Source organism: Lampetra planeri, chromosome 4 (assembly GCF_965212315.1).
Source record: "Lampetra planeri chromosome 4, kcLamPlan1.2.h2, whole genome shotgun sequence".
In the NCBI taxonomy this organism is placed as follows: domain Eukaryota; kingdom Metazoa; phylum Chordata; class Hyperoartia; order Petromyzontiformes; family Petromyzontidae; genus Lampetra; species Lampetra planeri.
In genome coordinates this window covers 29,903,933-29,931,296 of record NC_136110.1, presented here as the reverse complement: position 1 = coordinate 29,931,296, position 27,364 = coordinate 29,903,933, and the positions used below count along the sequence as shown (strand labels likewise).

The 27,364-nt window shown below is 41.5% G+C and overlaps 1 protein-coding gene across 1 annotated transcript in view; it reads left to right on the top strand.

Moving 5' to 3' along the window:
* LOC144717914 (adhesion G protein-coupled receptor B3-like) overlaps nucleotides 1-26,560 on the top strand; it is a 62,160-nt gene extending 35,600 nt beyond the window's left edge. Inside the window, exons 11-28 of the mRNA XM_078593717.1 lie at nucleotides 108-210; nucleotides 895-938; nucleotides 5,207-5,336; nucleotides 8,152-8,258; nucleotides 8,604-8,706; nucleotides 9,451-9,601; nucleotides 10,242-10,311; nucleotides 11,354-11,420; nucleotides 15,879-15,964; nucleotides 16,308-16,406; nucleotides 16,967-17,138; nucleotides 18,123-18,218; nucleotides 18,411-18,450; nucleotides 18,884-19,542; nucleotides 19,858-19,893; nucleotides 21,227-21,331; nucleotides 21,668-21,712; nucleotides 24,484-26,560. Coding sequence (XP_078449843.1) covers nucleotides 108-210; nucleotides 895-938; nucleotides 5,207-5,336; nucleotides 8,152-8,258; nucleotides 8,604-8,706; nucleotides 9,451-9,601; nucleotides 10,242-10,311; nucleotides 11,354-11,420; nucleotides 15,879-15,964; nucleotides 16,308-16,406; nucleotides 16,967-17,138; nucleotides 18,123-18,218; nucleotides 18,411-18,450; nucleotides 18,884-19,542; nucleotides 19,858-19,893; nucleotides 21,227-21,331; nucleotides 21,668-21,712; nucleotides 24,484-24,660 — 2,290 coding nt within the window. The 3' untranslated portion in view covers nucleotides 24,661-26,560. The remainder of the gene's footprint in view (nucleotides 1-107; nucleotides 211-894; nucleotides 939-5,206; nucleotides 5,337-8,151; nucleotides 8,259-8,603; nucleotides 8,707-9,450; nucleotides 9,602-10,241; nucleotides 10,312-11,353; nucleotides 11,421-15,878; nucleotides 15,965-16,307; nucleotides 16,407-16,966; nucleotides 17,139-18,122; nucleotides 18,219-18,410; nucleotides 18,451-18,883; nucleotides 19,543-19,857; nucleotides 19,894-21,226; nucleotides 21,332-21,667; nucleotides 21,713-24,483) is intronic.
* The last annotated feature ends 804 nt before the right edge of the window (nucleotides 26,561-27,364 follow it).

Sequence of the window (27,364 nt, the reverse complement as noted above, 5' to 3'; positions counted from 1 at the left end):
GATAAATGTCAAATTTCCGTTGTTTAGCAAGTGCACTGCGCCATCTCTCGATTGATACGCACATGCAAAATAACAACAAAGTGCTGCGTTGTTCCCTTCTCGCGCAGGAACTCGACGATTGTGAATTCTAAGGTGTTTGCCCTCACGATGCGACCCATGCCCAGTGCCATCGATGTTCCAATTGAGATCACGCTCTCGCACCTGAACAACGTGAGTACACAGACAGATGTTGCATCGCAGGTTCGCCGAGTCGGAGTTTGCAATCTTGCGGTTCTATCAACGGTTGTTTCAGCCGAGGCTTACCCACAACGGTTGGTTGCATTTTGGTCACGAAAAAAAAGAAATTTTTAGCTGGGTTGCAGGAACGCTTGATGGTGGTGGTGGTGGTGGTAGCGGTGATGAGTAATACGGAGGCACTGTGACAGGGAGTGCTGCTGGGACTCTGGACACCTCTAATACGTTATAGATACGGTCTAAGAGACACCCACAGCCTTTGGGATAAAAACAAAAAAGTCACGGTATTCTTTGGATTGTGCATTTTTTCCCTTTCTTCAAGAACGGCGAGATCAGTGCTGATTGCCGATGACGGAAACCTTGAAATTCGCAGTCATGCTCGTGTGGTGGGCTCGAAAACTGGCCTGGTAGCCAATGGTTGTGTAGATTTTAATTTATCATTGTAGATGACGAACTCCTACTATATTCGTGGTGGGAGCGTGGTGGGGGGCGATTTTCTCATTCTTTCGAACCTGATGGTAATCTAACCAATAAGCATGGGGAACAAGTCACTGGGTAGAGCACCCTCAAATCTCATAAGTGCGGCAGTGGCTTCTGGCCAGCGTAATAATTTGCAGAAGGCTCACAGATAAAAGTTGCTTTGTTCATTTGTCTTTGCAGTCAACGACTGAATCGTTCTGCGTCTTTTGGAATTACACCCAAATGTAAGTATGCAACTTTTGCTTCATCTGTTTGTGGACTTTGCGCAGGAAAGCAGCTCATTTGCATGGTTGCAAATGAAACCGGCCTCATTAGCATTCACGTCAGGGAAGTTGCTGCTTTCACTGACTTACATCCCTCTCTCTGGCTGTTGACACCTCCAGATGGCAGTGAATACTAAGTTTTCTTTGACTGCGACTAACGGCGGTTGATGTTAAATAACACGGCGCATTGTGCGTCGATTATTTGATAATGTGTGTGTGTTTTTTTTGTAAAGACCAGTGTTGGTATGGTGAATCTGTTGCGACGTCTCCAATCAGGCATCACCCACTGCGCATTTACCCTGCCGTCTTCATGATCGTTTTGCAGGGAATACATTACGAACGGCTTCTATAGCAACTGTTATGTGAAAACATTTTTGTACGTACTATGTTGAACTTCTTTCACACCGTACGTAGCCAACCGTGCTAATCGGAGGTGTGAAAAGTGTCGTACCATCATGTACTGTATGCGTACATATATAAAATATAATGACATGAACTTCAATAACATAATACTGTACGTTACATGTGATACGCATGGAACGCCAGGCCAGACTATCATTCAACTGCAGTGTAATCTTTGACCATTAAATGTAGTACGTCACTGTAAAGGCACAGATGTCCAGTTGAAATGAGTTCCAAAAAACAGTCTACTTCGTGTAGCTTGCAAAGCTGTTGGCATGAGCATCACCAGCATTTCCACCAAATCCGTCTCTCATCACGCATGTCAATTAATCTCCTGTCATTATGCTCCCATTAACATTTGTTCAGTGCAATAAGAATATAACCCCATGCAGATCGCTGTACATTTACATTATGAATATCATAGGTTCCAATTGGTATTATGAATATCATTTGCTGAAATTTATTTCGCTGGTGATCTCAGACCACAATGCACTGTTGAGGAAATGCCGATGGAACTTTTTTGTTTTAGCATTTTGCACAATGTCCGTGTCTTGTTTGAAACCTTTGGTTCAGTTGTTTAGGGAATAACAACGTGCCCCAGTGCACCTGCTGCATGATGTATTGTCTCCTGTCAGGGTGAGACCCCGTGTAGTCCGGGCGAGTCTAAAATGTAGCCTCCGGTAAAGACCCCACATTTCCATCTTCGGTAGAGAGCAGGCATGCAACCCATTCTGAAAGTGTGACAAAGTGTCACAATTTACTGAACGGGATTCGATTCAAGAGCTTAATCTTTTTTTTATATCAATTTTACCACCTAATTTTTATCGTGGTTTTTTTCCTATCTGTACATTAGTTTTGCTCCATTATCCTGACTGTGACATTAACATATGCCGTTGCCTGTAATTTCCCGATGAGAGGAAAAATCATCGATTCCGAAATAAGTTATTTGTTGCATGCGTCAATGTTAATTGATTGTTCAATGTTTCATCGCATGCCCTCTGAAAAGGATAGCCCCACGGGATATTTTTGTTACGATTGTCACATCATCACCATTCAGAACCTATGGGTAAAATAATATGAGTGGGATTAACAATCTGCAGTGACACTGCAACAAAAATAACCCCACTGCGTTCATAAACACTGCCCAAAGCAAAGTAGTAGTTGTAGTAAACTCATTGTCTGTTTACACACCGCAGACTCTGAATACTAATCCTGAGTGACTTCATTGTGTTGTTCTGTTTTTTTCCGGAGGGGAATTTTCTTTTTTATATTAACGCAGTACGACTGCTGGGAACATTCCTGGGACAGTCCGATCTGTACTTTGGCGTGAATCGTAATCACAAGTGAAACAATTTTAATTGCTAATCATTTGCGCAATTCTAATTTGACATGCTCTGTAAAAAAAAAAGCCACATACACTATGAGTGGAATGCATGAACAGGGGGGAGGGGCATATACTAACCCAGGATGGGGCACAGTCAACAAACTTTAAACACAAGTGTTTCATGATCCGCTTCCATTTACCCGTTACCCGCTTTATTTACTTAGACAAGTAATTTAGAAGGGTGACTAAACGCTTGAAGCAGAGGTGGGGGGGATGGAGGTCTGCTCCTGCACCCCTCCCTCCCCCCGCAAACACTACAGAGCTGATAGTCCCATACTCTGTACTACTTAAAAACAATAGTACATCAGGCGTCTTGGCATTTAGCGCAGAGTGCCGCTGGAAGGTGGGGAGAGGAGTGGTGGAGGAGGCGGGGGTGGTGGTGTAGCAGCCTCCTCGACTTTTTTTTTGTCAATTCCCTTCGCCCCGACGATTTGTATTCATGGCAGGGCCATCATTTTCATACTCGGCGGCTCTGCGAGCACAGAGCGAGGGTGGCCGTGGTGGTGGTGGTGTGGGTGCGAGAACGCAAGAGGCACGACCGGCCGCTCAGCGAAAGTCGCTTAGCTGACAACCCACCACACGGTTTAAACCCCGTGTTCTTGTACAGGGGAATTGGGTTTTCAGGTCCATACGGCGTTTCCATACGGGCACATTTTTTTGTCTATTTGGTTGCGTTTCTCCCTTGTGATGGGACTTTGTAGGGGGAACGTTAAGATTTGTAAGGGGTACGGGGTGACCAATAAGATCTGAATTGGTCTACAACAAGGATAGGCATTGATAAGTGGTTGACAGGTATGTAGTGGTGAGTATACTAGTGAGTGTACTAGTGGTGAGTGTAGTGGTGGTAATTGGATATTAGTTTCTGCTTCTCCCTTGTGATGGGGACTTTGTAGGATCAACGTTGAGATTTATAAGGGGCACGGGGTGACCAATAAAGTCTGAATTGGTCTGTAATAAGGTAGGGCACCGATAAGGGGTTGACAGGTATGCAGTCGGGAATTCCTGTTTTTGTTACTGTTACGCGAAATGCTAAATGTCATTTGGCGGTACATTTGGCGGTAACAAGCTTGCAGGCAGGGCGGCACTTGTGGGCACGCTCGTGTTTAATTGTCTTAATGGACGTGTGCCGGTTATTTCTTTTTGTGCGATTAACCCGCTCAAAATACGATTGGTAATTGCCGAGTGCGGCGCGATTCAATTTGGCCGGTGAAGGGAGAAAGAAGATGACGAAGAAGACCTTTTGTCTCACGTGCTCGGAGAATAATCTGAGCCGTAAATAACCGCACACACACCAGCGGTGCGTTGCAGGGCTGTCGCGAAGCCACTGTTTAGCCCACGTGTGTAATTGTTGCAGATGTCACTTTAGCATGGTAAATAGTCGTTTAATTTGCCATCCAATTGCAATTAAACGGTTGTGGAAGAGCGGTATAATAGTTGTTGTGCGAGCATATTTAGCGTGACCAACTGGAACCGCTGCATATGTCGTGTGCAGAGGATGTGCTTAAGAACAGGTTGTGATGAGATGTTAACAACCTCGCCTGGTTATACAGGATGTCGTGGATTCGATCCCGACCCTGACGCCTGTTGTGTATTTGGAGTGTGCGTATTCTCCCCGTGGTTGCGTCGTTTTTTTTCTTTTTCTCCGGGTCCTGCGTTTTTTCTCTCCACATTTTAGAAACGTGCATTTAGAGTATTTGGCTGCTATACATTTCCACACGAGGAGCCGCTTCATTGAGCTATCATTTGTGGCCAGGTAACTTCTGAAAAAGATCTCTATAGCTCACTGGGTCTTACCTGATTAAAATTAACAATAGTTTGGCTTAGTTATATATTAACATCCACGTGAGATATGACTCTAAATGGCAACAAACTGATTATACAAATTAAACTATGATCATGTAGTTACTACTTTATTCCTTATAAATAACATATGTTGACATGTAATCTCTATCAGTCACGTGAGACTTGAGATTTATTTTCTGGCTAACTTTTATTTAATTTTTATTGGTCAAAACATAAAGTTTTTTTTTTCAATGCACGGTAACTAAGTCGGCGCGAATATATTCATAACACTGCGTCTACATTGTGCCCAAGCTTGGCCATTTCAAAGCACCATTTATTGTACATATGTGGTTGGTCACCAGGGATAGCGCACGGAATCTAGGGCATTAATTTCATTATCAAAAAATCACTCATCCGTTCCCGTTCCACCCCATTGCACTTTTGCTCAGAGCGGCTTTCATCTCGTATCATCTGGCGGCTCGTTGCTGCGCAGACTCCACATGTACCAAGCCTCTCTTTTTTTTGCCTTTGCTGCGCCTGTGTTTGTGACACGTGCGTGCGCGCGCGCGCGCGTGCCCGCCGATGCAATGAGTGTGAATCGTTCACGCGAGTCCAAAATTGTACGCGTCTGTCGCTGATGTGCGCGCTGTGCGCCCGTAAGGCACGGACGTGCGGAGGGCTGGTTGGGACAGCCATGCGCCACCGTGCTCGGAGATTCCTGGCAGACCAGATGCCTCTGTAATGGCTTCTCCGCCTTCGCCATTTTGTCTCCCTATCCACTGCCTCAAGAGGTAAGTGCAGAGGCTCCGATGCAATGCATTAAACATCGCGTCCTCCACTCTTTTTTTTCTATTAAACGCGCAATTCCAGATCGCATGCAAATGGTTAAAATGCGGAGCATACCGTTGGCTGTTCCAAAAATAATATTTTTGCAAGAAAAAAATGACAAAGATTTGTGGTTTATCTTGACAGTAATCTTCCGGCGTGCTAAATCAGTAGCAAATCTGAACTGTAAACAGACGGCTGATGGATGTAAATATATTCACGGAGCCTGTTTAATATCTCTTGGTGTTTTGTCTGCCGTTAGTTATGTTCTGTATGCATAATACATTTATTTAAATCGTGGGGCTCGATTTTATTGAGGTGTTTGATGAAATGTTTTTTTTGTTAGGTTTCCCGTAATAACGTTTGGGATTTTTTTTGTCTGTCCATTACAATGCGATGTTTTTTTACTTTCGCGGTTGCACCCTAATTAATTTTGAGTTGATGGGAATTGGAAGCTGTGCAGAGACGTCTCTGCGTGGGGTCATGTTTCTTCAGCATAGTGCAGTTCGACCACAACGCATTTTACCGGCTTAACATTTGCCGTGTGATATTGTCTACAAATGCCGACATTGTAAGCAATGGGTAATGTGCACGAATTTTATTAACTCAAATACACCTGCATTAAATTGCTGTTTTGCCTAATAATTTACGTTGTGTGTTTTTTTTGTATTTTTATATTAGTTGTTTAAAAAAGAGCCAGAGAGAGAGAGGAAAAAAAACTCAGGTTCGAGTGCCACTTGTTATTTTATTACGGCAATGCAATCTATGGGCGTATTGTTAAACGAATAGGGAAATTGTGTAAGCGGAATATGCAATGTGCATTTTAGAAGCGAAAAAAGGGTGGATAAAATGCAATCTGATGAATAAGCGAAAGAGGCAATTGCCTGCTGGTAATTCAAACTGGACTCCCACATGCAAGTGCCCTAGTGTTTCCTGGGAGTGGTCGATAAAGCTTTGATCTTTGCACGGAAGAGGGCCCGCTTAGTGATCCCCACAGAACTGGCCGCTCATCTCTAAATTGAGTACCATTCCTTCACAGTTACCCCCAGGTCATCACAAAAAAGCCCCTCCAATGCAACAATTATTTTAATCTTGTTCTGCCAATTTGACTGCCAAAGCAATTTCGATGGATGCTTTTTTTTTCAAAAGAAAATAAAGAAAGCATTGGGCAGTGAATGTTATTTTAGGCAACAAATATACAAAGGAACCTAATAAAATGTAGGGGATATTTGACAATGTTTGCTCTTCTTGCTGCGTTGCCGGCGCTGTGATGTTTTACGTACAAACGTGGCAATAAGGAATAACAGCCAAAGTAACTAACAAGCACTGCTGATATATACATGATGTTGCTGGTTATGTTTGCTTACACATTTATCTTCAGTATAATAAAAAAAAATGACATTTGGTTTGTTCGTAAAACTAAATAATAAACTCCTTACGTAAAACGCAAGATGTTTTTCAGCGGTACATATAATCTCCCCTTGAACATCAGACGCATCGCCAATTAATTGTTAACAACATTTTAGAAAATTATTATTTTATTCCAGTTTGCGGTTATATTCTTCCTCCCGCCCCCCCCCCCCAAAAAAATCGTCTGTGGTCTCTTCTCAGCTGCCGAGGGCAGGAAAGCCATTAAGACATTGCCCACAGTGGATTTACACCTCCCGCAGGCCCACACGTTATTGTCCTCTGTCAGATTAAAGCCCCAGAATCTTTTCCACTCTGCAACATTCTTTTTCCAATTGCATTCTCTTCACGCGATACATTACTGCCAACAGGAACATGATGCTTGCACATTTAGCACCAGAGATTCTGTCAAGCGGACAGTTTGACAGGTCATCTCAACACTGCTACATTCGCGAAATCGCATGGTGTACTTAATTTTTTTTAAGTTGGTCGAATGGGAGTGTTGGTGAATTTGTATGCGCCGGAGATAAGTTCAGATTTAAACGTTTCAGAAATAGATTTCGATTTTCTAGGACATTTTTGGATCATTTTATGGATTTTCTGATCATTTATATTTTGTAATAATGTCACGCTTCTTCGTGTGAGGAATCATGCCACCGTGCCCCCCTATTTTTGGCTGGGAAAAGTACAGAAGTGATGTAACATTAGTGAGGTAGATTTGAAGTTTTCGTGACTGCAAGGGTCCATACTCTTTGACGACGTTTCGGAGGCAACACAAGCTTTCGTCTTCAGGTGGCACCGTCACAGCAAAATGACTGTATCAAGGTGTGTTGCCTCCGAAACGTCGTGATTTAATTAATTTTTATTTTATTCTTTACCTACGTGACTTTACCGAAAAAACCAAAGAGTATTAGTGAGGTAGTTTCCTGTGGAGTCATACTTTCGGGAATTTTTTTTTTTGTCTCGATCATCCATAATTTCAAGTCTACTCTTGAGTGTAAGATTTGGCCGATTAATAAAAAAATTGGAAACACATCCTTATACATATATACACACCCTTTGGCCACATGCCGAAATTAATACTCATCGTAGTTAGTTTGTAATTGTGATTACCATCTTAATTGTGGTAAATTTTTCGTGGTAAATCGTGTATCATTGTGTTTGTATGTATGTTGAACATCTTTGGCACCGTATGTAGCCAGCAGTGGCAATCGGAGGTGTGGGCCGTGCTAATGAAAATAGAAATTCAGTTAAATATCGTTGGAACTAGAACTATATATCATATGCATCGCATTGATTCGTTTTTCGAGTGCAGTGAAACGTGCTGCACGATATGTATGCATGCGTTCAGTTAAAACGTCTCGTTTTTTGCAGCCAAAGATGGACATTGCAGAGGCGTCGTCATTTCCCCTCGTCATTGGATGTGGCGTCTCTTCTCTCGCACTTGTCTGCTTAATGATCATGTACTGCATCTTTTGGAGGTAGGCTTTTCACGTTTACTTAAAACAAATCAGTCGTGACCCTCTCAAACCCTCTCCCGGGATCCTTCTGAATGACTCTTGACATTCAGTGCAGCTTTTAATTAGTAAATTGAAGAATGTGTGGGGTGTTTTTTTGTCCTTCTCACTATTGTATGTTTTCTTGAGATGCACTTGATTTAGATGCTTTTTTTTTAATTCAAATTGCTCATGTTCATAATTTGCGACCCAAGATCTGTTTTGTTGACGCACATTTCCCCGTATGAAATAGTTAACTTTTGCGATGGTAAAAAAATGCACGCAAATTTGTTCCAATAACATCAATAGCTTTTCCTTCTGTTTTTGCAGGTCAATCAAATCAGAAAGATCTGTTATTTTGATCAACTTCTGTGTTTCCATCATCTTATCCAACTCCCTCATTGTGGCAGGACAAGCACAGCTCAATAATAAGGTTTGAAATGTTTTTTATAACAATCAAAAAATGGCACGATATTTTACAGGACTTTTGCAATCACTGACAATTTAACATTTTTGCGAAATGCAAAAATATAAGCAGTTAATCAGAAAAGATGTGCAAATAGCATGATAAGCTAATGCTTAATTCCTGCATTGACACCATACCAGTCCTCTTTTAGCTTTATATACACACACACAACTAATTTCTGTCTCCCCATATCAATACAAATAGTCAATTTACATATTGGCTTTGCTAATCTATATTAATGAATAATATTGGTCTATTGGCTTTTGAGACTAATGCTATTGGATCATATTTTTCTGAAAAGCCAATAAACTAAAACATTTGTATTAACATGTACAGATATACAATGACGTTATGCTGATGTTTGATTTTACCCATAGTGCTCCACGATAATGCATGAGTGTATATAAAATATCACTTGTTTTTCCTTGATCAGGGCCCAATATCTTGGATAATTAGCTCATGCCTGGCACAGTAGCAACTTTGATCAAAGATGGCCGACTGCTTATGAGACCCAGTAGGTCAAAACTGGTCCAGAGTTTGCTTGCTTAAACAAATGCTGCTGAATAATATTGGTATGGAAACTCATAATGCCAATGGATTAAAACATTTGTTTTGCTATGTGGAGAAACATTATAGGGTCCTGCTTGCATATGCTCTTGCGCAAAAGTTTCCAGAAAAACGCGTTATGTGTTTTGTATTCTTTAACTGCAGGCCTTCTGCACAGCGATCGCTGCTTTCCTCCATTTCTTCTTTTTGGCGTCCTTCTGCTGGGTTCTCACCGAGGCCTGGCAGTCCTACCTTGCCGTCACAGGGCAGCAGCGCAGCAAGATCGTCCGCAAGCGGTTCCTCTGCCTCGGATGGGGTCAGTGACCGACTTGTGATACGTGCCGTGCATTGCAAACACACGTTGCTGTACGGGCCGAGTCTTTGTGGGTTAAATAAACCCGTTATCAGGCGGGAACCTTTAAATGTTTCTTGCAAACCAGTGCTTACATACCCAATGACCTTTGCGAGCGGGAACACGGCTGAGCGGCAATGCCTTTGCCGCTTGTTGCAAAGGTTTTGCGGTTTTATTCCGGCAGGCATCCTTGGCGTACTTGCCATAAATTTTACGTGCTGTCCGTTTCACAGTGACCGTTCGAGGTCATGTGATATCATTCGAAAGGGTCAGGCCATTGCGTTCTGGCAATCGTGGTCCAAATTTTCTAAATTTGAAGCGTTACCTGCCAAGTACTCAATTGGGGTTATACATAGTGGAAACGTCGTTTCTCGCTGTGAAACTACTGCGGACTGCGTCTGTGAAACGCAGCACTTGCCATGTGCAGAGTAAAGAGAGAGCCACTTGAAACATTATCGTGAGGAACAAGTCTTTAACAAAACTCAACAACGTAAAACCGTATTCCAACTGACCATTTGTGTATGCGTGCATACAACGTGTATATATTGTTTGAAGCAATCTTCGTAGAGCACACGCTGACAGTTTTTTTTTAATTCATGCACAGGTCTTCCTGCTCTTATCGTTGCTATTTCTGTCGGCTTCACGAAGACAAAGGGATATGGGACCATTCAGTAGTAAGTAGTCGTTACAATTATTTGGTCACGGTGACATTAGAACATTTAATAGCCTCATAAGTCCCGCTTGTGTTGTCAGTTAAAATCATTTCACAATGAGCCCATTCTAGTTGGCATCTCAAACATAAGTTGCATGCATCTGTGAAGTTTGTAGTGGTATAGCCATAGGACAGCAAGGTCTGGCAATTAATTTAATTACGATGCTGCTGATGCATATGTAGAGTAAATGAAAGGGGGGAATTAATGTCGCACTATCTTAACATCTTGACATGTCATGTTTAGCATCTCAGGATCAAGCTTCGGTTACAGAAAGTTGTTTTTTGTGCTCCCTCTTATTCGTGTTTGTAGTCCAATTAGAAGAATAAATAACACGCCCGAGATTATACAAACATTTGTTTGAGTAGTTGGACACATCCGAATTAATTAAACTGCACAGAGAATATTTGACCTTTTTTTCCCCTCTGCCCAAACAGTAAATAGTGGAGCCAGTCACGTCTTGCACTTTCATGCTAATGTTGTTTATTTTAAATCAGAGTTGCCTCTTATAACCGAGTTGTAAATGCAGTGGGCATACTCTCTCCTCAAAAGGGCAGTGGCAGGGCCCCTGTAATGTATTTTTATTGTGCCCTCCACCACTGCACATGTTTACAAATTGACTACTCAGCCGTATGTGTGTGCGATTCCCTGTTTCCCAATTCATATCTCAATTGAAAATAATGATATATACGCAACAGTGTTACTCAAGCATTAGCTCTGTCTGTCCGTTGCATGATATCATGATAGTATAAAGGTGTGTAGATATTAAGGGCTTATCTTAGAGAAAGCTAGCCAACTTGATTCATAGCGTTGCCCAAAACTTGAAGACCCAAAGCGGAGCAAAATATGCTATTTGCAAATAAGCAATTGCTTTTTGCCTTAAAAGCTAGCAATCAGTTTCTGTACCGATAATTATGAAACACTTTGTAGGACTGAACACATGATGGAAAGCGTTACAAAAATCAATGCGTGTGCGTGATTTTTCCCCAAATTCGTTGTTTTTCAGTTGCTGGCTGTCGCTCGATGGAGGGCTCCTTTACGCCTTTGTTGGCCCAGCTGCGGGGGTGGTATTGGTAGGTCTATAATACATAAAACATAAAAATAAAACATAATAAAATTATTCTCACGACGAGTTTCATTCAGACTCTGTCGCCTCGACTGACCTGGTTTTCACCTGAGGACGGCTGCTTGCGTTGTGGCCGAAACGTCGTGAGAATAATTGTATTATGTTTTATTTTTATTATTTTATTACTTCCCTTCTACGTGACTTTACCGAAAGAACCAAGAAGATACATAAAACATGTAAATGGGTAGGTCTATAATAATAATAAATACAAATTGGTAGTTCTCAAATAAAATAAATAGGCCTACAACATTCGCTTATTTGTGCCATATGCTGTAGAATAATATCCCCGTTCTAATGGATTAATATCAATAATGGTGTTCCCGAATTGATTTAGGGAGTATGACATTTCATTCATGCATTGATTTTGGAGGAAAAAATAACAGAACCCCATTTTGATAATCCAAATTTTTTTTTTGTCTTACACTAATCGGACACATATTGAAAAATGTCTCCTGTGATTGAAATCCAAATCCATCTCAACCAGTTTGGCATGCAATTGGCCGCCTTAATTTAAGATATTTGGAAGGCGGGCTTGAATTAAATGAAAGTGCAAGTTCACTGCCAAACCACCTGGGTGTCGTTTCTTTTGGCGTACACTTGTTTGTACTGGCAATGCGACTGACGCGTTTGTCCAGATACATCTGTTTGTGCTGGCAATGCAACTAATGCGTTTCTCCAGACACTGACCAAGCCTATGAATTCTTGGCTTGTGCTCGCAAATTTTATGGAGGATTAAGTCCCAATAATTAGCTGCATTGGCAGTAACCGCACTAATGTGTTAAGCATTTCAAAAAAAATAAATCACATTGTATTTCATTTGCATGAGCATTACATGCCATGACGACGATTTACAACGACGTGAATAGTGTAGTCATGTCTAAAAGTAAATAAAAAATAATAGATCACGACGTTTCGATCCCAACACAAGCAATCGTCTTCAGGTGAGAGAGAGAGATAGCTGCTGAGACAAGGTCTTACGTAGGCCTCAGATGGGTGCATCAAGGTAGGTGGGTGGAGCTAGAGATGGTCCAACCACAGAAGCTGGGGCAGTGGCCTTTGTATTGTGAGAGATTAGCCTGTCCTGAGATGGGTGCATCAAGGTAGGTGGGTGGAGCTAGAGATGGTCCAACCACAGAGGCTGGGGCAGTGGCCTTTGTATTGTAAGAGATTCGCCTGTCCTGAGATGGGTGCATCAAGGTAGGTGGGTGGAGCTAGAGATGGTCCAACCACAGAGGCTGGGGCAGTGAACACCCAGCCTGTCAATATCAAGACATACAACCTAGTAATGAAAGAGTCAGTTAACATCTCTCTCACCTGAAGACGATTGCTTGTGTTGCGATCGAAACGTCGTGATCTATTATTTTGTATTCACGTGACTCGACCGAAAGACCCAAGAGTATGAATTCCTGCAGTCACGAAAGCTTTAAGATTTAATGTCTAAAAGTATTCATGTATAAGGTCCATTGTAACATATCTGTGCTAGAAGCAGAATATACGCACGTGTATAAAAAATGCAATATATGTCGTATAACTGAATCTACATTCACTTAGATAGTATTACATTTTGCGTTAATTTTATTGTCTTGTGATTCTACTGAGACGTTACAAAGGGTGTGTATTGAAGATGGCACAAAATGTGACAGTAATTTGACGTACGAAATCCATTCATTCTTCACTTCTAGTAAGGGTTTCTTTATTTCTTGAGAAAAAAAGAGGATTCAGACATCCCTCTTTCACTGATGCTCACGCTAATGTTTCATATTAGAAAGCCACAGGAGCTACATTGAAAACTAATTTCTTTTCGAACTCATTTTTTCGTTTAGTTTGTTGTCCTTCCCCCGCAACACCGATTAGCATGGTTGGCTTCGTGCGGCGGGGAAGAGGTTCAACATGCGTACATTTAACACAGCAACATGAAGGATGCTGCCTTGGCGTCATTGTTAGCAGACTGGACTTGCAATGCAATGGTTGGGCTGCTTGATTTGATCTTTGGGCACTGTGATTGAAACAATGGTGCATGTTTCTTAAACCATCGGACCTCTATCCACCCAGCATAACAAATGGATGCACCACAATTTGGCCGGTCGTGTGTGGTGGATGTCTGGATGGCATGGAAAGTAGACCAAATATCCTCTAGAGAGGCTCTCCAGAGCTCCCACTAGTGGAGGCCCTTCCACCAGCAGTGGTTGGCTACGTCCGGTGCGAAAGAAGTTCAGCATACATACATACGATTATAGGGAATGTACCTTTACCATAAAATCAAATACATTTGAAAGATAGAGTGTCTTTACTGTGTCACGATAAAGTAAAACAATTTAAAAAAGCGGTGCGTGAGTGGGCAACATTGACTTCAGCAAAATGACAACTCAAAAATCTGTCGACGGGAGAAAAAAAAAGAGCAGCCATGTTCGGAATGTGATTGAGTTGCAATGAATAAGCACATTTCATAAGCAAATGCCCACTGAGCGAACAGCTGGGATCACTTGCTGGCTTGGTAATAATATATGGGAGCAATTGAAGGGCTTTTCCATCAGGAGCTGTCACTCTGCAAGCCGCTTAACTACGGGCGGCTGAGGTTAATCACATCACTGCTAATGGTCGTTTGTACATAATTTGCTGAAAGTTCGTTTAGAGCAGCATACCCTTAATTGCTTGGGTTCCGATGCCTGTCATTCTGTTTGGACGGGAGCAATGACAACCATCATTTAACGCTTAACCAGATTTAACCATTGGTTTAAAAATAAGCCGATTAAATGCCCGTGTGTATATATTTTGCTTTTTATATCAGTTACATTATGTAACTGAAATACAGTGCTGTGGTATGAGTATGTGCTCTTACAGCATTAATTAATAATCATTATCACTGCTCTAATATATTTCCCAAACGATATTTAATTTTACACAGTATCAGATTTTTGTTGTCCAAATGTTTTGAGATGTAAGTTGTTTGCAATGGATTAAGTAGTTAACGTCTCGCCATGGTGGCGAGACGTTACTATCTCTCCTGTTATACAGGAGCAGTTAAACGAATGCGTAAGTTTCTTCACTCTTTTCGTCTCTCTCCGCTCAGCCATATAAATGAGTACAAACACAGTTAGTCGATGGGCAGGTCACGTGTCGTGAGATAAGCTCCCACCTCTTCCAATACGTCTTGCCAGCATGTAAACGTTTGTGAAATATCCTTTAGAGGTGCTGTCTGCAGCTCCCTCTAGTGGAGGCCCTTCTGCCAGTAGTGGTGTGAGCCAATAATTGTACTGCTGCACCGTTACCTTTATTGGGAGAGTAGAGGGTTTCGGGTATGTATGTGGGATTTTTTCAGTCTTTCTGTATTCTTTTTGGGAAAAAAAATAAAATCATGTAACTTTGGTTATGGCTATAATTATATATCCAGTGGAGAATAATAATAATAATAATTCTAGATTTGAAGCTTTCGTAACTGCAAGGATTCATACTCTTAGGTTTTTTCGGTAAAGTCACGTTGGTAAAAATAACATTTAAATTAATAAAAGTAATAATAAAAATTAAATAATAAATCACGACGTTTCGGAGGCAACACAAGTCTCCGTCATCAGGTGGGACCATCACAGCTAGATTTACTGTATCAGAAAATCAGTAAATCTAGCTGTGACGGTCCCACCTGATGACGGAGACTTGTGTTGCCTCCAAAACGTCGTGATTTATTACTTTTATTTTTATTATTACTTTTATTAATTATATTTTTTACCTACGTGACTTTACCGAAAAAACCTAATAATAACAATAGTTCACAACACTGTTGGATGAAGTCATGGGGATTGTTTGAAACCACTCGCCATGCTGCTCAGTGCAAGTCCGTGAAAGCGGGTGTATAGGATCGGTTTCGTCGTCACCCACCACTCAAATTATCCGTGACCGGATGTCGAACTCATGCTGCTCGGTTCAGTGCGCAGCGTGCTAACGACTCCACCACCACCACCACTCTCAAATTCCCCCCAAAAGTGGGTTTAGTAACTGAAATACTTTTACTTCATGAAATTGGTCTCGATGAGTCAATTTTAAGAGGTGAGGCAATTGCTGGTCTGTGTTACTGTGGGGTACAACGTCTGGTGACGGAAAAAAAACACGCGAAGAGTCGATCCAAAGGAATAATTTACGTGAAAACATTGTACGCTTTCTCAACCAATCTAATTGTCACGGTCAGAAACACAATTGCATGAAAATGTATTTTTTTAAAATAATCATGTAGGTTAGACCTGTTTTGGCATTTTCTTATAAAGTATTAAAACACTTGCTAAAGGTCAGAATATTGCACACAGCATGGATAAGAATAGATGTTGAATGATTACGGGTTGAACGGTGTATTATGAATTATCCATTACATTGATTGACAAGATGTGTGTGTGTGTGTTGTCTTTGTGTTTTTTAGGTTAATATGGCCATCTGTATTCTGGTGTTCAACAAATTAGTGTCCAAGGAGGGTATTCCGGACAAGAAGTTGAAGCACACGGCTAGGTAGGGGAGTATTGAAAGACAAGAGATGTGTTATTTTTTACTGAAATATATATTTTAAAAACAATAATAGTGGATGTTAAGTTTTCAAGTATTTTATTATTTATTCTCATGATTACGACGTAAAAAAAAATAACGTGATTCAATTTTCACATGTTTTTTTGTGTTTTTGGGTTGTTTTGTACTTTTTAAGTTTCGTAATCCCGTTCTTTATAATTTAGGAAAAGTGATGCGCGATGCTATAATTGCGGTTTTGGTTGCACGTCTTTCTTCTTTGCATTGCTTGTGTTGGTTTTTTAGGCTCCAACCATTTTGCTTTTGGTTTCTTCTTCACTTTTGTTTGCAGTCAGATGGCACTTCCACATAACGGTATGAAGGTCAAATGTTCCAAGTGTGGAGTTGTATCAGGAAGCTCGTTATCAGCCTCAACTGCCAGTAATGCCATGTTAGTCTTTTTTTGCACACGACAGCTATCACAGTGCATGCACAGCACCGCCTGACAGTTCTGGGAGGGGAAAGCGAAGGTTGTAACCAGTCCAAAAAAATTTAAACGACATCCCTCCTGCACGGTCACCGCATCACAAGTGCACAGCTCCAAAGAGGGCTGTTATGAATTTCGCGATCGTGCCGCGCGAATTATCCAGGCTATTAATAACGCCCGCTACTGTTTCCAGTTTTCGCTTTCCTTCTGAACCTATTACTGCAGTGTACACTTAATGACATAGTACAAATATTCAATATTTCTGTTTATATATAGAAAAATGTAATTCATAATTTTGCACAAAGTACACATATTTTTCTATAATTGAACGACTAACAAATAAAACACGTTAACAATTTTTTTAATGTCATGCCGCAGCTGTAAACACGCTTACCAACAGAATCGGGCGTAAATGTCTCATTTTCTGCCCAACCACTGCCCCCATCCAACCACCCCCTCCCCCCTGAACCCCCCCCCCGCACCCTGATGATGCCCCCTCTGCCTGGCTTGGTGGTGGCATGCAGGGCCTCCCTGTGGAGCTCGTGTGTCGTGCTGCCCCTCCTCGCCCTCACTTGGATGTCTGCCGTGCTCGCCATCACCGACCGTCGCTCGGCCCTCTTCCAGATCCTCTTTGCCGTCTTTGACTCCCTCCAGGGCATTGTCATCATGGTCGTCCACAGTTTCCTCCGCAAGGAGGTCAGGCTGGGGGGGGATGTGTGGTGGAGTGGGGCAGGGTGGGGCACTGAACAATAGAATAAATCCGCTTTGTGGATCGGCAGCGTTAGCCATCCCTTGCGTTCGCCGCGGTGCCGCGTGGCTCCATTCACCGTCACCGAGGCACATACGTCACAGCCTTGTGTGTATCGTGGATGTCCACGAAACCCACGGTACCTGCAGCTCTGCTGTGGCTAAGAGGCACCCATAAAAATTTGGATGAAAACCATGGTATTTTTGAGTACATATTCTATCTCCTTTCAATACGTGACTTGCTGATTATACTGATGATGGGACCTTTATATACACAGTAGTTCGCAAACAGTAGACTAACGACAGAGTCAGTTGTTGCGTAGATTTTATTTAATTACCATACGGTAACAAATATTTCGTGAAGTGGGGGGGGGGGTGAATGCTGCGGATCCTCCCTCTAATCTGACCAATGTCCACAGGGAAGCAATCACTTGTAAGACAGCCCCAACTACCCAAGTGTCGTTGTGCCCCTGCAATAAAAATAGACGTGGTGGATGGTGTAATTAATTAACTCTTATGCTACTTCCATTACTGATTATAATTTAAGTGGCAGATTGGCAGCAAAACAGATGGGCTGGTGGTCTATCAAAATGGTAAATAAATCTTTCAAGATGTGAATCGGGCTCACGTGATTCCTAAGTCATAGGGAAAAGTTCCACACATGTTATATTTTCGCTTATATATTTACATTGAGCTGTAAATAAATATGTCATGTTTAAGCATTCATAAATGTGTACTTTCCTCGAGTAATATTAATCTGGGAATTTAATTTGTGGTCACTGGGTGTTTGTGTTTCAAACAAGATTAAGTTGAAATTCTGTCCACTCTTGCTTGGCAGAAATATGTCTCAATGCCAGCCTGACACAAGGCGAGAGCTGACACCATTGATGTTGACATGCCCATGCCATGCTGTTTGTAATTTAAATTTTCCAGGTACAAGATGCCCTGAAGTGTAGAATTAGAAACACGGCCGACCAAAGCAATGGGGAGTCAAGTGGAACGTTTCCAAACGGTCATGCTGAGATTTTGGTAAAGCCACCATTAACATCGAATCCTCAGTATTAGTGGATTGTTGGTTTAAGCTTTCAGTAAATGACCTATATTTTATCTCAAAGTGTTTTAATGTTAAGCTGATTATATTTTTGCAATGAATGCTTCTTTTAAAACAATTGCATTTGTGATGTTTCTGACCCAATTTTTGTTTCAAATTTGTTTACATAGTCTGACTTTGAAAAGGATGTTGAAATGGTTTGTAGATCAGGTGAGTTTATTATCTTTAAAATGTTTGCATTATTTACATTTTTATTTGTGTAAACTGGAATTGCTCATTACGTAAGTGAAACAAAATGCCTGCGAAACAAAATGCCTACCATGTTCTCTTAAAATATTGTTCTGCTTACATTGCAACGCTCATGATAATCCGTTTCATAATTAGAATGTAGTGTAACTTATTAATGTATAATAATGCATTAGCCTGGAAGTGTATGTCAAAGTACCCTCCAGAGTAGCTCCCTTAATTCCTCTCAAATGGAGGACTTTTCCGCCCGCAGTGGCATGAGACAGATATCGCATTGTGGCACCTTTACCCTCCATTTATATTTTTTACCTAATAATTAATTGTCCTTGATTTCAGATACATCGCTGTATAATTCAACTTATGAGCCGCTGTTATTTGTTCTCACCATTGCCCCCAGTGCTTAGCAAGGATAGCAGCATAAGTAGGACGGCCACAATGACCACGTCGATGGCCACGGACATCCTCCCGGAGCAAACGAGCCTGGAGAAGCCCGACTATAACCCAGAGGTGGTGAGCCAGCCGGGCTACCTGGTGAGCAACCTCCCAGACATTCAGCTGCAGCAGCTGTCCACCTCCGTGCTGCCCATGGGCATGAACGATCTCGGCAACTACCACCTGAGCATGGAGATTGCGAGCGGGGGGCAGGGCCCCGTGTACCTCTGCAAGGGGGAGAACATGCAGGACGTGGAGTTGCTGCGAGCGCAAGAGCGGGCCCTTGCCAGCGACTACGTGGTGCTGCCGAGGAGCGCGCCGTCGTCGCAGGGTGGCGGCGGCGGCGCCGGTGGCGACGGCTTGGAGGGGAATGTCGACGAGGTCACCCTGCGACGTGTGGCGCGTTTCAACGAGGACGGCACCGAGCGTCAGCCCATGGGCGATTGCGGCATGGACCTGACGAGCAGCCTATTGGAGGCCGCTTCGATGAGGCACCAGGGCGCCCCTTTGGAAGCGGCGGCTCATTCGTCCTTGAGATTTGGCTACGGGACTCTCAACAGAGAGATGCTCGGCCAGGTTTTAAGGAGCGAAACGAGCTCGACGGTTTCTCTTAACTCCTTGGAGGTATGTAAATAATTGTTTGAACCGCCGTAAAAAAAAACAAGCTTGGCTTAAAGAGAAAAAGAAAATTGGTCTGGCTGCGAAAATGTGCTGTTTGTTCCCAGTGTTTATTCCCAAAAGCAATGTAATTCATTAGCATTTAAAGAAGTGCTCTTTACTGGCTTGTAAATGATCAGTGGCATTTTTTTGTATTTCATATTCCACACGTTGAAAAAACGTGTATTTTCACGTGATGCTGATGTATCTCATGTTAATTTTCAAAAGCTGCACTCAGGATCATTTAATCTTATGTAGCCTGTTGTGTTCCCTCCATTTCAGAGAAGAAAATGTAAATATTCAGAATTGGATGTTGAGGTGAGCAGATGGTTTTGCTTACGTGAACTGTAATGTAATTTCTCTCATGCAGTTCAGCTTAAGCTTAATCAGGGGGAAGTGCAAAGCTTTCTGATATTACGTGAACCAAATATGACTTTAATCATGACGGGTTGGTTTTCATATAATGGAGAAATTGAAAAGTGTGTTCCCTTTATGAATAAAATACAAACATGTTTTTTTTGCGATGAAGTCATTTTTCCGATTTAATATTCAGTGCGTATCGACCAAACGCACGTTTGATACTTATGATGACCCTATGGCATACCCAATACCAAAACCAAATTCAAAAATACGTTGTGTGCATTTGAGCTTTGCAGATAGAAATTCTGCATCACATATATATGTTGGCAAAATTGCACACTTGCCACTGGCCACTAACCCTTCAATTTTAGCCCTTAAAACTCAGCTCCTTACTAAGCAAGCAGCCCTCTCCGAAAGTCAATTTGTTGACTTCTGGCAGATTCATTCTCCAAATTGAACACTTAACCTAAGAGCCATGAGGGTGGGTGGGAGGAGGAGGGGGGGGGGGACTTAAAAAGCATGTGTCTGACTAGCATTTAATTTTGAGCTATTCCATTGGTTATTGCTTTCAATTATTGGATATATTTAACTGGAAAATAAACGAATACATTGTGTGTATGTATTGAGTGATGCATCACATCCCTCAGGTATTTGGCTGCTATCAATTTGCACGTGATGATAAGCCACTTCGTTGAGTTATCAATTGTGATAGGCCAGGTCGCTTCTGAAAAATAGCTACGTAGCTCAGTGGGCCTTGCCTGGTAAAATAAAATATTGTTTAGTTAAGTTAGCACCACTGCACAATAGGAATGTCCACTCCTACCACCGGCATTCACATTTCACGTGCGCTACAGGTTATAGCTCTCGCATCACCTGCTCAGGAACGCGACATCATATGCAAGGAAATAAACATGTATTTGTTTCTAGATTTGAAGCTTTCGTGACTGCAAGGATTCATATTCTTAGGTTTTTTCGGTAAAGTCACGTAGGTAAAACATCAAAATTAATAAAAATAAAATAAAAATCACGACTTTTCGGAGGCAACACAAGTCTCCGTCATCAGGTGGGACCGTCACAGCCGGATTAGCTGCATCAAGTGATGCAGCTAATCCGGCTGATGACGGAGACTTGTGTTGCCTCCGAAACATCGTGATTTTTATATTATTTTATTTTTTATTAATTTTGATGTTTTACCTACGTGACTTTACCGAAAAAACCTAAGAATATGTATTTGTTTCTCAGCCTTGACCAACATAATGGCCCTCGTTGTATACTCATCTCTTTGTTTTAGAAAATTATGCGTACACGCAAGAGGCATTTAGACATGTTCCAGGATTTGAACCAGAAGTTCCAGCATGTCAACAAAGACAGGGATATCTCGACGGTTGATCTCATGGTAAGAATTGAAGAGCTGTAAGTACCCTCTCACAATGCAATTCATGTTTACAACGCTCAACAGTATTATTTTATGTTGTGGATTATATAGTTGTACGTCAAACTAAGCCCCGCGGCAAACAGAACGTCCTTGCCTCATAACATCTGGCGGTTCATCAGCAATGGTTTAAGCAGGCCTGATGAGATGCTGAATGTCAAAACTGGTCCAAAAATTGGCTTGTATTTGCCCAATTCTGCTGAAATGATGCAGGACATACGTGTGTGAAGGAGACGCATTATCTGCTTATTCCCTCGGTGTTTGTTGTAAATTTGCTCTCTTGTGGTTTTATTTGAATAGAAATCGAGCCAGAGGTGGAGTGTTTCTTCAGCAGGAAGTGAAAAGGTAAAAATTACATTTACCACTGCAAATTGGAGGCAAATGTAGCCGTCTAATTATGAAAATGCAGTCAATGATGCAATGGAATACATTTGTGTTATCCTATTTGTTGTTTCGTATATTGTGCATTGGGATGCTGCCGTTGTGTTAAAGTGAGAACAGTGGACAAATCCAGAGGTCGCCAGTGTGATTTAATCTCCCGGGATGGTAGCTGAAACAACGATGCAAGTTTCTTAAATCCCCCCCCCCACATCTGTCCACCGAGCAGTATAGACGGCTCCATCAAAGTTAGTCGATCAGCAGGTCGTGCATGGCGAGGCAAAGACCAGGTACTCCTACCGCGTCCCAATTCGTCGGGCCAGTGTGAAAGAGTAGGCCAAATACCTTTTATATAGCGATTCTCCAGAGTAATCAATTGTGGGGCTGCACTTTTGCCTTTTTTGTTTTGTCATCTGCTGGAGATGTTGATATATATTTGACTATCCCAATCGATCAATCGTGCACCATGACCATGCAACTCATGGACCACCCTAAATCGCATCCACTGCACAAACCATGGCGGATGCGAAGACCTGATACACAAGTGGAAAATTAAAAACTCTCCAGAGTGCGACTGTGGTCACCCAGAACACACCGTACAACGTATAACGAGACAATGCCCTCGATCCACAAATACGAAGGTGACATCACAGCGACACTCTGCTACTCCTGATGTGGTTGACTGGCTTGACCACCTTGAATGTTAAATTGTATTCGTTGCTCTGTATCTACATCGGCCAGACGAAAGACAAAGAATTGTGCACCAACTCTAGCGTCGTCTGTGTGAGCCTTGCTCAAGTTTTGTTTGAATTTAAAATGTGTTTTTTATTTGTCAAAATTGTCCTATTCCTATATCCAACCGTATAACCCAGGTTGCTCTGAAAAATGAACTCTTGTCTCAACTCTCACTGGGTCATAACCTGGTTCAACAATAAAGGATCTGCATGCTATATTCCATTTCCCATGAAGCCATATATGGATGGCTTCATGAACGAATCTTTGTTGATAGCCAGTGGGCTTGCAAAGTACCATCGTCTTGGAGAAATCAGTTTCGTGTGAGCCAGCCGCATTAAAATAATGATCAGCCACGGCAGAAATATTGGTCCTCCCGTGTTTCATGTCATCAACCACTTTGGGTCATGGCTTGATTTGTGTTTCCTTGTTATCTTACCCCAGGGCACATATGCCCCTCCCACTTCATTGCGCCGCCAGAGCTCTTGTGCCACGCCCATTTCTGAAACCTTTATAAACGGTTGCCTTCGGTGACCTCCCCCCTCTTTCTACATGAAGCCGACGCTCGCTTGTGATCGAAACATCGTGGTTTTAATTTGTATTATTTTTTCTATCTACGTAACTTTTCCGAAAGAACCAAATAATGTGAATTCCTGCAGTCATGAAAGTTTTATGTAAAAAAAATTACGGTCTTGTTAAAGAAACCAGTAAGACACATTTTGTGTGATTTACAGACTTGTAGAAGGGGAATAGATGCAATCCAAATTACCATATCTGTTACATTAGATTCACGACTGTGTTACACATGCATTACACATACCCCAACCCCTATCACTAGTTCTGCCCTAAATCATGTATTGCATGTGCAGTGTCAACGATTCAGAGACAGTTTCCATGGCCTCATCCGCACACTCTCCACAGTAGCTCAGCCTAGCCTGTGCATTACCCGAGCCGTCTAACACTAATGCGCTGACTGAGATAGCCGACTACTATCCTTCCTAGCGGAGACGTTTAACGACGACAGCGACGAGACGACAGCAACGACGAGATGAGTCAACTCCCAGAACCAGCAGCCCCGAGCCCCCCGCTCTCGGCTCCTTTTATGCTCCCAGCACGGCCTGGCTCCGCCCTGAATGCGCCTCTCTTCTCGAACCCACTAGCAGGTTCCAGGGGCCTCCAGACGGGGTCCTCCGTGACCCTTGCCCCAGTTCCTCCGCCCTGCCAACACACACTCACCGGCGTGTGTACTGTCTGTCCACCACAGTTGCCGCTGCTGCCCACCAGCCAGCTCCTCTCTTAAAACAACCCCCATCTCTTCTCCCTAGCCCAGCCTGTTACTGCTACTTCCCGCCCCGCCCCCCAGCTACGACCAGTCTTACCCCAACCTCTATCACTAACTACCCCAGCCCATATCAGTACCACTACCCCAATCACGACTCTAACCCATGCTTAACCTCCCCCACCTTTTCTCCTGACACCATAACTGTCTTGGTACTTTCAAAAACCCCACTCTGTAAAGTGCCTTGGAATAAGGTGTTATATAAACATATGTAAGATTCGATTTAGAGACATATCCTGGAACAAGACAGACTCAAGCAATAACGACTGGAAACATTTTTTTAAAGGAAAAACCGGCTAAACGAATTCAACGATAACAGTAGGTAATAATTTTTGTACAATATAATTTCTTACTTCTTTGAGTCTGAATGAAAGAAGAAAAACATCGCTCTTCTACCTTATACATGCAACTCCTCTCGGGAGGGGCCAATTGTGCTAAATACAGTACATTTGGCATGTAACATTGATTGACTCTGTCATATGTAATGTCAAGTCATCCCCGGTGGCAATACATCCTGTTAAAAACAGAGGGCTCGCTTGGATGCGTGTGAAATACGTAACGCGAGACGGAAATCCAGCGGACGTCGTCTGCCTCGCGCGACATTAAAAAGCAATCCTCGTTCACGTGCCCCCCCTTTTGCCCCTCTCGCTGCCCTGCAATGGCCCAGGAGAAGCTGACCCCGAGTCGCAGCGCGTGGGACGGACAGCGCAGTACGTCGAACCACATGTCGCCCGCGTGGAGCGGCCTGGCCTGCCAGTCGCAGCCCAGCGCCGCCGAGTGGGAGAAAGCCGTTGGGCCTCTGCCCCTGGTGGCCCACGAGGGGGACATTCAGACGGAGGTGTAGGAACGTGTGCGCGCACTGCCACGCGCCACGTCTTGCACGTGTCTCCCCCCTTTCCGCGACTTGGAGGTGTACAGAGCAAGAGGACTTTTAGCGAACGAACGTTGTGTTTAATACCAGGCACCCGCGTCCTGCTGTTGATCTGTTGATCATGATTGTGCTGCTTTATAAATACACGATGCCATTTATCATCCCCCCCCCCCTCGTCGAAGCAAATTGCGTGGTTTTGTTTAGTTGAATGTGTTACAGCGTTCTAACATATTATTTTAGTTTGTTGTGCCATTTGAGTTGATATATTACAAATGTTAGAAATGAAATTCACCCGAATAGTTTTTTTTCCTATCACTGCAATTTCAGTATCTTGCAAATATCTAAATTTTACTTAAGGTATGCTGATATGTCGATATATTAAAGTTACTGGTGTATACCAGTATGGTATTTTTTTAATATATATTTCTGAAAATATTAAAAAGCCACCAATGTGTTGTGAAGTAATGTGGAATAAACGTGTTTCATATGGTATATTTTCCAACATTGCCTTACATAAAATCCTATAGGGCAGCCAATGAATAGCATTTAAAACATCCTTGTTTGATCCTTATGCACATGTAATATAGATTAAGACAACATTCTATAGAAGAATGTACACATTTCAAATTTGCATAAGATCACGTGGGGATATCCTTAAACTCTTTAAGGTGGTTATGTAAGGGACTGGAATGAAGTAAAATTTTTATTTTTTTTCAGATTGTTTATTTTATTGCAGGAGATGGTACGTTTACATAAGACATGCAGTGAGAAAAAGATACCTAATATATATAAAAAAAAGTTACTACCTTTGGATACAAATAGATATGATTAACCTTTTAATTTGCATTCACAAAAAATGTATAATAGAAATGCCACTGTATATTTACAACAAAAGTCAGCCTTAATTGGACATGCCATCGAATTATAAACTAGAAGGTAAAATGTTATTACATTGACAATCACAAAACAGGTGTGTAATTCATGTGCCCATTGGCCCTTTTAAAAATGTAGTTTACCACTGAGTATTAAATATGGTGACGTATGATTCGACTTTGCTTATATTTACAGCTTTAATGTGTAAAAAAAGCATAAATTATAACTTTTTAGTTTTGTGTTTGAACTCCCATTTTCAAAAGCATCCTCTCCACTTGCCAAGTTGTACATATAACCTACCTTATACACTGTCAACACAGAGATAACTTATTTTTTAAAATACAATAATATTAAATATAAAGTCTCGTAGATATTGCAAGTATTTTGTTTCTTACATGCTCACTCTTAAATCTTTCATACAGCGACCTCGGTTTGAGTTTGCAATAGCCATGTAGAACATTATTTGCACAATTTTGCTTTTACAATGGGTAACAAGTCACACGAAAAAAAAACAACGCTACTTATAAATAGGATTATTAAAATGAAAAAAATCGCTTGGGGCTGATGAATTTTAATTTCTGTAAAAAATATTTATGCATTCAGCTTTCCATCTGCACTATGGCATACATTGTATAAATTGTGCTAACATGTTTCTTTTTTTAACAGAACAAAAAAACTTATACTATTAAGCAACCTATTGTACATTGATATAATATGTAAGCAGAACATCTAACGGTTTAGTTTAAAAAAATTAGGATGAGTATATGTTTGGCTGTTTTATTAACAATGTATTATTCAATAGAGATAAAAAAAATTGATTACGTTTTTCCCCGAGCTAATGCAACGCTTGGGTTTGTCATTTATTTATAGTAGCTTAAAAACTGCTATTTTCTGATGTATGAAAGTTTGTAAGCTGTACAAGGCTTCAGAGGGTTACTAGACATGTAAAAACATGTTTATTAAAATAAATCAATTTATAAATAAAATATATTGTGCCCAAGTTTTCGCAATTGTAAATATTATTTGCACACATGCATATTTATAATTGGGTGTGCAGTGGAAGTCACGTTTGAGTGATTTCATTGGGTGCGTTTTTGTGGATGCCTGTGCTTTGCTAACTTAGGAAAGCCACACTTATTCATCATCTGCAACCTAATTTCACTGCTTAGGGAGGTAAACGAAGCCATGCATCGAGTGTCTTTGATTGCTATTATTTTTTAACGTACAATAAAAAAAACGCAATCATAATTTCAAGCCTCATTTCAACTCACACGGTACATTAATAATCATTCAAACAAATGTGGTAATTGTGAAGAAATATGTATGCCATAAAATTTGCCGTAAGGTGCCCTTTCACTGTATTATATGGTTTTTGTTGTAATGTTTCCACAATTGCTTCATTGTTCTAGTCATGTCATGAGATGATGCATTTGTATTTTTTACAAAGCAGTGCATTCCTACTTATTAGAGAACGGCCTTTGGAAGTGGATATCACAGAGCTACTACTGAGATCCCTACAAGTGACCTATGGTTCAAACAGTAGGTCGTAGCACTTTTTTTGTATCTTCTCTGCATATTAGTGTATTGTTCAGTCAAACCAATAGTTTAATTCTCAGAGCTGAAATTTTATCTAAATTAAGTGCAGCACCAGGTTTAATGTTTTTTTTGGATGCTGTTAATTTGAATCTAGATACTAGAAAAACTGACTTTAGTTTTTCAGGTAAAAGTAATCCATAATTTAATGACAAGAATGCCATCAACAAACAATATTTTAATAAAATTTACCAAAATGTAAGAAACAATC